This window comes from Aptenodytes patagonicus, chromosome 6 (assembly GCF_965638725.1).
Source record: "Aptenodytes patagonicus chromosome 6, bAptPat1.pri.cur, whole genome shotgun sequence".
Classification (NCBI taxonomy): Eukaryota; Metazoa; Chordata; class Aves; order Sphenisciformes; family Spheniscidae; genus Aptenodytes; species Aptenodytes patagonicus.
Genome location: NC_134954.1, coordinates 45,314,729 through 45,326,745, shown reverse-complemented (window position 1 = coordinate 45,326,745; position 12,017 = coordinate 45,314,729). Strand labels below are relative to the sequence as shown.

The window sequence follows — 12,017 nt, the reverse complement described above, 5'->3', positions numbered from 1 at the left end:
AATCATTGCGAGAGAAAAGCTGGAAACTATCATTTCACAGGTGTAAAATTCTGTTTGCCGGGGCACTTTCCATGATTGTAGCAACACAGCTTGAGATCTAAACATTCATTTCAGTTTAAAAAATGAAATAAAATAGACCATTCCATTGAAGCTATCAGCTTTCAGATGACTGCGATAAGAAAGAATGTAGGCTTCGGGCTAGCTATTAAGATTAAAGTAAAATTCACCTGAACAAAACTGGAGATAGCTAAGGTGGTGGGGGAGAAAAAAGCCAGTTCAAAACACTGCCCTTTGAAAGCTATTGAAAAGGACCTAGTCCTTAGTGTTTCCCTGAAACACTCCACCTGTCAAAGCGAGGATTTAATTTACAGCACTTGTAGCACCCTCCAGTTCTCAATCTCAAAGTCCCTTTGGAATGGGAAGAGAGCATTATCCTTATTTTCTAGATAAGGAAACTGGTTTATCAGCTTGCTCTCAGCAAGAGGCAGAGCCTGGAAGAAAACTTGGCTAGGATGCAAGTACCTCAAGTGAGGGCAAACATTTGAAACGGTCTCAAAATGTGATCATCTATTGCGAGGGGCCAGTACTCAGAAAGGCCAGTTTCAAGTCATAGCTGAGTTTCCAGTCAGTATATTCACAGTGTAGTCACCCGAAAGCCTCCTGCACCTCCCACAACAAAGCTGGGGGGGGGGGGGGGGGGAAGGGGAGATGCCACTCACAGAGCTGCCCCCCCTTCTATAACCTGCTGAGTGTTCGAAGACTGAAAGAACTTCATTGGAGCCCTTGTATTAAAAATTATTTATTTAGTGATCTGTACATGGGATGAAGCAGGGCCTCATACAGACCTTCAAAAAATCAAGTAAAAACATAAATACATATTTTCTTACAAAAATGAGATTTACAAAATATACATACTGCACTCGTCTTACACGTTTGTTTTTTTTCTTTTTCTTCCACGTGCACATTATAAAAGACAAAAACCCAAGCCCTGCAAGTCTGAGATCAGATCTACTGAAGGATTTGGCTGATGGGCCCATTTCTCATGCCTAGACTACTGCCTTCAGACAGCAGCAGTCTGCCCCCTCACCCTGAACAGTTTTTTTCTTTTTAAGTTTCATTCCAGACACTTTTCCCCCCAAAAAATGAAGAGCAGCTATAGGGTGGAGACTTGCTAAAAATCCAGCATTTCCTATTTTGTCCTTAGGCAAGAATATACACACACACACACATAAAAACAACCCTTCAGTGAATATAAAGGTAAAGTAGTATGCAAAAAATAAAATATGAACAAGTCAACATAAAAATTTCAGAGTAGAAAAATCTGTCACATTTCAAAAAGAAAACGATGCATTTGATGATTAATTCTTTAATGTCTTTCCTTCCAAGACGTGATCACTGGAAACTTAACCAGCTGCATTTTAGCTGAAATGAGAAGGCTTCTCACTTACGATACCTGCTTGCTTTTAAACCCCAACCCCAGCCCCCTCCTGCACTGCGAGTCATTGCCATGCAGTTCAGGGAACCTGAGGAGCAGGCAAAGGGTGCATCGTGAGCCAAAAGGATTCCTCCTGTCCCCAGAAGCCGGCTGTGTGTTGACTTTACCTGCAGTGAGCTCACTGCAAAGCAGGAGAGAAAGCAGGTTTACGGGAAGGAAAGAAACCTATCTTTATGTTACAGATCTTAATGGCTCTTGTTTCGGCAGGTGCTCCCGGTTACTCTCTTCTTGCCCTCCAAGTCTTGCGTTTCCTTCAGCTTAGAAAAGCGACCATGTTGAACGGGAGGAAAACATCCTGCCTTCTCCTCTTTTCATAAAAGGAATGTTTATTTCTGCGAGCTCCTCACATCCAAGGGTGAACCTCAACGACTTCTTTTTGTTACTTTGCCCATAAAAACCGATCCCATGCTTATGCCTTTCTACATCGAAAACACTTTTGTTTCCCCCTTTGTCTCCTAGAACAAAGGCAAGGGAGAAAAGCCTTCTGCTGAAAAGCAACAAGTCATTTCTTTTCAGGGTGTGGAATAGCAATCCCCTCCTTCCCCACAGCAGCGAGAACACACCGAGGGCCGAATCTTAACTTTAAAACAATTAAAACAGATAGTACTGAGGTAAAAAGGAAGTTGTGAGCTGACAGAGCAGAGGCATCTCACCAGCACACGATCTGGGCAGTAGCTGGTTGTGCAGTACTCACGTGATTGCTGGAAGGAGCAGGCGGTAAGCTCAGGCTCAGGAGTTACCCTGCCTGCGCTGCAGTTTGACCCCAACAATTCAGAGAGGGTTTGGCTACTTCTCGGCAGGGGCAGCTCAACAGATCTGGCCTCCCCTCCCTCTCGTCCAAAGCAAGACAGGATGTTTTTAGTTAGGTTGGGTTTTTTTCCTGCACAGGGGTAGCAGGAGAGATAGGTAAGAGGACTTCTTGCGGGTGAAGGACTCTCCAATCCCACCAGTGGCTTCTTTTTCTGTGTTCTTCTAGCTGGGCATAAGCACCACTGGATACGGTCTGTCTGATCCTTTACGCAAAGATATATTTTTTTTTTCCAAACCCTCTGGGAGGAAGAAAAAGTTTGGAAAAGCCTCCCTTCCTCCCCCCTCAGGGAGCCATTGCCTTCGAGTATCCCTCTCCTCTGCGTGTGTGCATGTGTGCGTGCGTGTGTGTGTGTGTGCCAGAGGGGGCAGGGGGGTCTCATACTGCTGTCTCGCCTTTGCTGCCGGTGCTGAGTCTGTGGTAGAAGCGTCGCCAGGACTGAAGGGTTTTGCCAGACCAGATCCAGAAGCCAGTTGTGATCCCAACAATCATGGTCATGAGGTACTTAATCATGAAGACCGTGAAGTCCGGGCTCATAGGGGCAAAGTGGCTAGGACAGGGCACAGCATAGGTTTTGCAGGTCTGGAGGAGCCACGTCTTCTCCCAGGTGCCACGGAAGGCCTGCTCGTAGAAGTAACATGCCAGGACAATGGTGGCAGGCACCGTGTAGAGGACACTGAAGACACCGATGCGCACCATCAGTTTCTCCAATTTCTCCGTCTTGGTGCCGTCATGCTTCATGATGGTGCGGATGCGGAACAAGGACACGAAGCCAGCAAGTAAGAAGGAAGTGCCAATGAAGAGGTACACAAACAAGGGCGCCAGCACAAAGCCCCGCAGAGAGTCCACGCTGTAGATACCTACATAACACACCCCACTGAGTACATCCCCATCCACCTGCCCCATGGCCAAGATGGTGATGGTTTTAACAGCGGGCACAGCCCAGGCAGCCAGGTGGAAATACTGGGAGTTGGCCTCGATGGCCTCGTGGCCCCACTTCATGCCAGCAGCCAGGAACCAGGTGAGGGACAGGATGACCCACCAGATGGAGCTGGCCATGCCGAAGAAGTAGAGGATCATGAAAAGGATGGTGCAGCCTTCTTTCTTGGTACCTTGGGCCACAGTGCGGTAGCCATCCTCAGAGAAGCGCTCCAGACACACCACCCGCTCCTCCAGCAAGAAGCCTGCCGCATAGGCCACTGCCACCATGAAGTAGCAGCCTGAGAGGAAGATGATGGGCCTCTCTGGGTAGCTGAAACGGCGCATGTCGACCAGATAGGTGAGCACGGTGAAGAGGGTGGAGGCACAGCAGAGTACAGACCACACACCCACCCACAGCCGGGCAAATCGCACCTCTGCCTCCTTGAAGTACATGAGCCCATTGGGCCGGGCTGGCTCACAGGGGGCCCCGCAGTCCCGCTCCCCCAGGAACCGGTAGCCCAAGTAAGGGGGCACTTTGAGCTGCCGGGGGCAGGAGAAGGAGAAGCCGGAGGGGGGCTGCGGCGGGGTGAGGAAGTCGGGGATGTAGCCAGCCGTGGGGTGCATGGTGGCACCCCGGCCCGCCGCACCACCAGGCCCCGGCGGGGCATCTGACGTGTTCTGCCCCACGCAGATCTCACCCGCGCCGTGGACGGGAAAGTTCTCGCAGCGGAGCCGCTCTGGCCACTGGAAGCCGAACTTGTTCATGAGGGCCTCGCAGCCCTGGCGGGCCCGCTCGCAGAGGGAGCGGCAGGGCGGGATGGCCTGCTCCAGCACGGTGCACACCGGCGCATACATGGAGCAGAGGAAGAACTTGAGCTCGGCCGAACACTGCACCTTGACCAGCGGGTAGAACTGGTGCACCTCCAGCCCCGCGTCCTCCTGGTTGGTGTGGCCCAGCAGGTTGGGCAGGATGGTCTGGTTGTAGGCGATATCCGTGCAGAGCGGGATGGAGATGGGCTGGCAGAAGCCGTGGTCCGGCACGGAGATGCCCTTCTCGCCGTGGTGCTGCTGCGCCGTCGCGCCCGCGGTGGTCCCCAGCAGGGCAGCCAGCAGCGCGGCCAGGCCCAGCAAGGGGCAGCCGCCGGCGGCCGCTCCGCCGCCTCCTCCTCCTCCGGCCCGCATCGCCGGGGCGGCCGGGGGCCCGGGGAGCCGCGGGGGGTCCTTCAGAGCCGGGCGGCGCGGCGCCCCAGGGACATCAGCGCCCGGAGGGCGGCGGCGGGGCCCCTTCCGCGGGGCAGGGGCACGGCGGCGGCTCCGCGGCGGCGGGAGGAGCCCGGCTCCGCGCCGGACCTCCGCGACTTTCTTCCTCGGCTCCGGCGGGTCGGCGCTCGCAGCGCGGCGGCGCTTCCCCCGGCGAAAGTTTCCGGAGCCGCTCCCGCCGGAGAAGGCGGCGGCGAGACGGGAGACGCACACGAAGCCCGGCGACGGCTCTGGCCAGCTCCGCGCAGGGTCCCGCGGCGGCGGCGAGGTGGAGGCGCTGCTCCCCGCCCGGCTGCGCGGCCCCGGCGCCGGGGATTTAGGTTACGGCTAAACGGATTATTACCGCGCCCGGCTGAGCCGTGTATTTTACTCCGGGGCTTAAATAACTTTTAAAATCCAATTACTGCGCGATCCTCCCCCGCGGCTCGGCTGGGCTCGGCTCCCGACGGGCGCCACTGCGGGCTGTGCGTCCGGGGCAGCCGTGCGCCTCCCGCCTCGCTCCGCTCCGCTCCGCTCCGCTCGCCCGCGGCCCCGCCGACACCGCCCGCACCACGGCTCCAGACCCGCGGCCGCGCCGGCACAAAAAAAAGACACATATACGCGCGGGCGCGCCGCGGGGCCCCGCCCCCGCCGCCGGCCCCATTCACAAACCGCGCCAGGGGCGGGGCTCCGCAACGCCCGCCCGCCAATCCCCGCGCCGCGCAGGGGGCGGGGCGGGCGCGGGGGAGGGGAGGGGAGGGGAGGGGAGGGGAGGGGAGGGGAGGGGAGGGGAGGGGAGGAGCCCGCGCCAGGGGGAAAAAAAAAGTTGCGAACAACTTTTTCCCATCCCCGCCGGGGCGGGCCGGGCCGGGGGCGACCGGGCGGGGGCGGGAGGAGCCGCCCCGGGGCCTCCCACCCCCCCGCGCTGCAGGGCAGAGCCGGGAAGGGAGGGGGGGCCCAGCCAGCTCGCTCAGGGTGGCCCGAACAAACTAAAATTAACTGGCTGCTTTCTGAGCAGGCTTTGAAAATGCAAACAGCTGCCTGTGCCCAGAGTTATTAAAAAAGAAGGGGGAAAAAAAAAAGGGGGGGGAGGAAAAAAAAAAGCGCGCGGGTACATTTGCAGAATGAGCTGATTGCGTTGTCGGGATGTTCGTGTCTGTGCGCCATCGCCTCCCCCGGCGTGGGGGGTTTGATTTGTTATCGCAGCATGACCGTTGCTTTTTGCTGGCAGAATAAACGCTTTATTCATGCAAATCTAAGCTTTAGCTGGGGGAAGGCAGCTTTTTTTGAAACCTCCAGTGTTACCTAAGCAAAGAGGAGAAATTTTAAATCCCCATCTGCACTGCTGCAACCCCTTAAGAGACTCGAAAAGGCTGTAAAAAAGCAGCAGTTCCTCTGTGGAAGCGCCCGGCCTGCCTGCAAGAGAGAAAATGGCATAGGTCAGGAGAAGGCTGTTAACGGCCTGCCAGGCGATGCCGAGCAGATCTAGAACTAGACCCACATACATTTGCTAAGGACAGAAGTGTGGGTTTTGCAGCATAGCTGTGTTTTGAGGTGCACCGCCGAAACACGGGTTGCTGGAACCATCCAGCCTCTGGAACGTGCAGGCAGAGCTTGTCTTCAGCAGCACAGAGTGTGCTCGACAAAAGTCCTGCAAGAGCGTGTGCTTTCCTTCACACTGGCCTATGAGAGCCTGTGGTCAAAGACAGGCTTGGGTCAAGTATTATTCAACCCACTCCATCCCTCCCTTTGAGGACAGATGTCCCCTGAACTGTACAATTCAAATTCTTACTTTTACTCCTTTACTCAGAATTGTGCTCCTATTAGCAACTAAGCAAATACACCAAATGCACCAATCTGTACCATCCTCCAGGGCAGTTCAAGGCAGCGGGGTTTGGCTCAGGGAACTCCAACAGCAGTTGTCGGACAAATGTTTCCCATATCCCCTCCTGCTCATGAACAATGTGTCCTCATGCCAGTAAGACCATGGAGCTGCAGCTTTTGTTACATTTGTTAAGAGAAGTTGACAGTTATAAACAGACTTACTATAATAAATTTACTCCTCTAAAAGTGGACATGTTTTTAAAAATAATACTGTGCTCTCCAAAATATGTATGGGCAGGACTAGCTACTCATGGCTATAACAGTTGCTTCTGGAAAAGAAATGTCTTTTCTTCATTCTCAGTTATAGCTGTTTGAGAGTGCCTTAGAGGAACTTCAGTTTTCCAGTTTGTTAAGGCTTGTTATCTGAATTCCTTACTTTTCTACACCTAGTGACTAAGCAGGTTTTTGTGATACTCTTCACCTAAACAACCTCCCATGGTAAAAACTTACATAAACTTGTCTACTCTATTGTTTGTTCTTCGGCTGTTAGTAACCTTCAAAAAGATTATTCTTTCCAGTTGTTTCTTCTTTTTTTTTTTCCCCATCCCATCTTTCTTTATGAGCTGTTGAGTCACCTATCTGTAATAATCACCTTAAAACCTCTATTTTTTGCTTTGGCTTATATGACTGACTTCATCTGCAAAGTATTTTGTGATATTCACTATGAAAAACGTTGGATGAAGGGCGATGTTTCACTGGCAGGCAATGACAATGCAGAGAAAGTAAAGCAACTGCAAACTTTCTGCCCCATGCATCGCTTGTTCCGATTTCTGAATGTCAAGAGACAAGTTCAGAGCTAGTAAAATGGTATTGCAAGAAACTATCTTTCAGCAATAGGGAGACAGTGACAGAAACTATTCAGAGTAAGGAATGTCAAATCAAGTGGCAAGACTTTAACTGGATATTTATTTACAAGGCAGGGCAGATGGCATCAGTGGTTCCCCCTGTTTTCTACTGGTCCCATTTGTTAGAGTTATTCCTCCGAACCATGGTATGAATGAAAAGATGACTGGGAGCTCTGGTACGTGCTATAAAAGCTGTGTGACTCCATTACACTTATGTTGAACATAGTGTAGAATCAGAGTGAAGCAAAAGAAAAAAAAGGAGTTGAAGAGTAGGCAGAAAGGAAGAAGGAAGGAAAGCTGTATCCTAGATTATTTCTTCAGGAGATAAGAAGAGAGTAAATTTATAACATGGAATGATGCTGCTAGGTCATCCCAGATGGCAGGAATGTGCAACAGGATTTACTAAGATGAAGGAAGAAAGTCTCTTGGGTGTGTTACCAAATTCCAGGGGGGGGGTTTCCTGTTTAGACCCACTGGGAGATGGGACACAATCACTGAGAGAGGCAATGGCAGTCTCAAAACAGCAGATTGTGGCCTAAGAAAATCCTGGGCTGCTAAGTCAGTCTGGGACATCCTGACAGCTTTCAGGGAACAATTTAAAAAAAAAAGAAAAAGAAAAAGAAAAGCAACAACAAAATCCAGGATTCTGGAATTCAGGTTACCCCAAAGCATCCAGAACCTCTGTAAGTAGCATCAGCCGTGTTTCAAAAGGCAGCAAACTTATGCTCGTCTCCTGTTTCTACCTCAATCTAAATTCACAAGTGTTAGCCTGCAAAATTACTTAAATTTCCTCACAACAGGAGGGATTCTCATCAGCATGTAAGCACAGGCAGCCACCATTAGCCAGGTTATCAGCCACCCAGAACAAGTGTGCTGTGCAAGACTTTGCAGCATCTGAGAAATTGTCTATTGCAACCACACAGCAGCTCAACAGGTTTTCTCCAAAAATCTCCTAACGGCTAGTGTTCTGAGTATGCTGCATGGTCTGTCGGCAATAAACCTTCACAAGCAAAGTCCTGGCAAGTCCAAGATACCAGAATAAATTTACAGTCTCAGGTATTGGTACCAATTCTGGAGCTGCCTGACTAGACTACCGTGCACAGGGAGGAATTGTTAGGAAGAAACAATTATCTGTCTTTTTACGCATTTAAAAATAAATCCAGTTCAACTTCCAAACTAAGTCAGAGTGAGGAGCAGCATCCCTACATGATGTCTTTTCCTGCTGTTTTAAAGCCTCCTTAAATGGTGCCAATATAATTTTCCTTGTTTCCTATCCCATCTGATAGAGAACTCTTCCCATGGGGGAGGGAAATCAAAACAAAACACCCCCTCCCCACCCCACCACTTATTTTGGGTGCCTAAGGGTGAACATTTTCAGGTTACCTGTTGCAAGGCTTCCAGTCCTTGCTGCCCTGAGACGAACAAAGGCCATCGCTTCCCCCTTCTCCTGCTGGGCCTCACCGGCTGTCCTGCCTAACCAGCACTGCCAACGCCCGTGATGCAACCGCCTGAATTGTGAGACTTGTCCCGGTTACATTTAGTAAATAACTTCCATGACACTTTTAACCTCAACATTCTGAGGCATACTAACATATAGTCTTACATGATCAGGCAGGCTATTGAGCTAAGAACATCAAAATTTGCACTCCCTAAAGCTTAGTGGGGAAATGCCAGGAGCCTGGGGGGAAATGATGCATTTGCCTATTTTACATAATGATTTGCATAATTAAAAATAAAACAAGTTCACAGTATTATATCTGCTTGTATTTCTATCAGTCTGATAGATTACTCTAAAATGCATCTTGCCTGAGCTCACCAAAGAAATCTAGTCTTTCTGTAACGAGGCAGGAGAGCCTGGTATTTCACAGGCAGGGAGTGGGGAAGGCAAGCCCCTGCCCCCCACCATGGAGCCTTAATTTGAAATTAGATTGAAGACATAAGAAACTGATTGAAAAGAGCACATGGGGAGGGCGCAGGTGACAAAAGGAAGGGGATACTGCCAGAGGGGATGTGGTTTCCCACAGTGAGAGAGGTAAAAGCTGGTTGCATCATGGATTTGTAAGATAATTATTAGCTTATGAAGTAGTATCCCAAAGGATACAGGGAAGCTCCACTGCCTTCCACATTTACGATCAAATTGGAAAAAACATTAGGAAACATTCACAAAGATGGGCTATCAGGCTCATGATTGCTTTCATCTCCCAGATCCATGAATAAGAAAACAAAACCTGAAGTTGATCTGCTCATCCCCACTCAGCAGCTCAGTGAGGACATCAGTTACATTTTAACCCTTGCATGACACTTTGAATTCCTCTGTTTCTTTAAAGTTAATTTAATCTGCTTTCTCACAATTTTAGGGTTGCAGAGGCCCTTTGGTATAAAACGCAGGCGATCCTCCCCTATTTCACTTTCTTAAGCTAGGTGCTTTTTTAACAAAACAAATTCTCTGGTAGCAGCAGTATTATCAGTCAGGTCCTGTCATCATTCTGTCTGGGTGCAGTAATATCACGGTATGAAGAAGGGAAGCTTCCAGAGGCAGTGGGAAAAGATGACATTCATGTCTGCTGTCCTCTTTCCATCAGCGGGGAAGATCCTGCTCTGAGAATCTGGATGTAGCATAGGCACACGCAAACGTACTTTCTGGTCCTTTAAATCTTAAAAGGTGCTTCTGTCCTGGCACGGTGCTTGGATGCTTCCCAGACTGCTGTAGCTGATTTTGGCTGATTCCATACACGCTGGGATATGTGACATATCAGCCTGGGCAGCACCGCCAGCAGAACCGCTTGGGATGGAGCTGCCCCAGGCTTCCTGGGCCGGCCACTTTCTCTCAGATGCTGCAGAGTCCCAGCCTCATGGGTGCTCCAGCTTATCCTGAGCTTCTCTCAGTGCCTGTGAAAATGACTCACAGGTCTGCAAAGGTCTCTAGCAGACTTAATTGTTGCTTTATAACCCTAAAAGTATTACAGATCCAAACAAAAATAAATATACCCTTCCCTGCTTGCTCTCACCACAGTGGAATGTTTTTCAGGAATTTGGCTAGTGTCTTTTTGTGGTTCAAGCTCCCCTCCCCAGAACTGTATTCCTCCAGACCTCTCTTCCACACCATGGATCCTTGACGTATTCTGGACTCTCTGTCAGACAACCCTTCTCCTCCAAAACCCAGTGATTTTCTTCATTCTGTGTGATTCCCCCTTCTGTAAATCCCCCTTCAGTTTCTGAGGCCAAAGACAAGTGCTAACACCTGATCTCTAGGACCGTCCTGAAGTAACTGCACAATTACAAAGCCCAGCTGTCTGCAGAAAAGCTAGAGAAAACCAGTTCTCCTTCCTTCAGCCAGCCAATTCTATATAGCTGTCCCATTTGTGTAGCTGCCATTAAGGTGACTTCAATCTCTTATCTGGGAGCATTTTTGCATGCAGCTTTAGCAACATGAGGCTGACTGAGGTATGCAACATAACAATTTAATGAAAAACAGCCAAGTTTCTCAAGTTTGTGCATAAATTTCCCATCTCGTTGCAGATGGTACCACGATATTTGTGAACACTGAATTATGTTTTGCTTCCAGCACTGGGGTTGGTGTGGAGATAGTGACTGCGTTGCTCTGATCGCTCTCCTGTTGATACCCGTTGATTGTGAGGGATGCAGTGGTCAAAATGCATTGTGCTATGTCTTTTGTCATTTATGCTCAACCTTCTTTTAATTTTGTCTTTCTGTAGACTCATCTATTTGAAATTGTATCTTAAATCCTCTTTAATGCACAGACTGAAGGCTTGCACTTGTCCTGTTTGAGTTAATGGGTAAGGTTTCACTTGTTTCAATGGAAACAGAGCAGGATACTCATCAAAGCCTCAAATTCTGTTTATGTAGGAAGAAGAACCAGATTTAGCCAAAAATAAGAGTTGGGAAAGACCCATTACATCCTTTAGCCCCTGCTATCACATATGCTAGTGGTATAATTAGTCTAATTTTAAATGCCTTGAATAATGGGACTATTGCCATCTCTCTTGGGACATGGTTCTGCCATCTAACAATTATACTGGCAGGAAGCCACTGCCTGATGTTCAAACAAATGGTTTATCTTTGCTTGATTAAGACTCACTAAAGATGAGTGCAGCCTCCAGAAATATGTTGTTTCCAAAGCTTAGAAAACAAGGGAAGAAAAGCTGTTATTCAATACAGAATTTGCCAGATGTCTAAAGAGGCTAAGGAATTCCTAAGCCTCTGTTTACAAAATCCTCTCTTCTCCTCCCATGAATGCTTAAATTACCAATCACTGCTACCATCCTATGTTTAGGGTGAAATTCCCTTAACCAACACCACTTCCAAAATTGGGTTGGAAAAAGAAACAAACACTTTAATTACTTTTATTTTCCCTCTTCCCGATGGGCTTGCACAAATTAACCCTTGTCCTCCACAATTACAATTAAACTCTTAGAATTGTTTCTTCCTTTGGTCCCAATCATGCCCTGGAGACCCACTTGCCAAGGTGGTTCCCTGCTTTGAGGCCACACGAAGGTTTGCTGTGTGGGGCTTCTGCCTGCTGCATCCATGCAAGCCCTGGAGATGGGTGATGCTGCTGCATGGAGAATTTCCCTTTCCACGAGAGCCCCCAGGCAGCGGTGACCCAAAGTGCATTTCAATGAAGCAATGCTGTTAAGGAAAAGGGGCAGAGGGCTAACACCAATGCCTACAGACAGCTCTCCTGAGAAACTGGGGCCATGAGGTTTGTGGACCAGCATCACATGCTCTCCTTTGCCTTTTTTTAACCAGTCATTTCTAAACTATGATTTCTACCTCGGTGTCAGCTGCATTGACTGGACTCTCT

At 49.4% G+C, this 12,017-nt stretch overlaps 1 protein-coding gene across 1 annotated transcript; it reads right to left on the bottom strand.

Annotated features, from left to right (window-relative positions):
- Positions 1-783: 783 nt before the first annotated feature.
- Positions 784-4,406, bottom strand: FZD7 (frizzled class receptor 7). The gene has a single exon (XM_076342377.1). It carries the CDS (start codon positions 4,404-4,406, stop codon positions 2,682-2,684), a length of 1,725 nt encoding a protein of 574 aa, XP_076198492.1. The 3' UTR covers positions 784-2,681.
- Between the last annotated feature and the right edge of the window lie 7,611 nt (positions 4,407-12,017).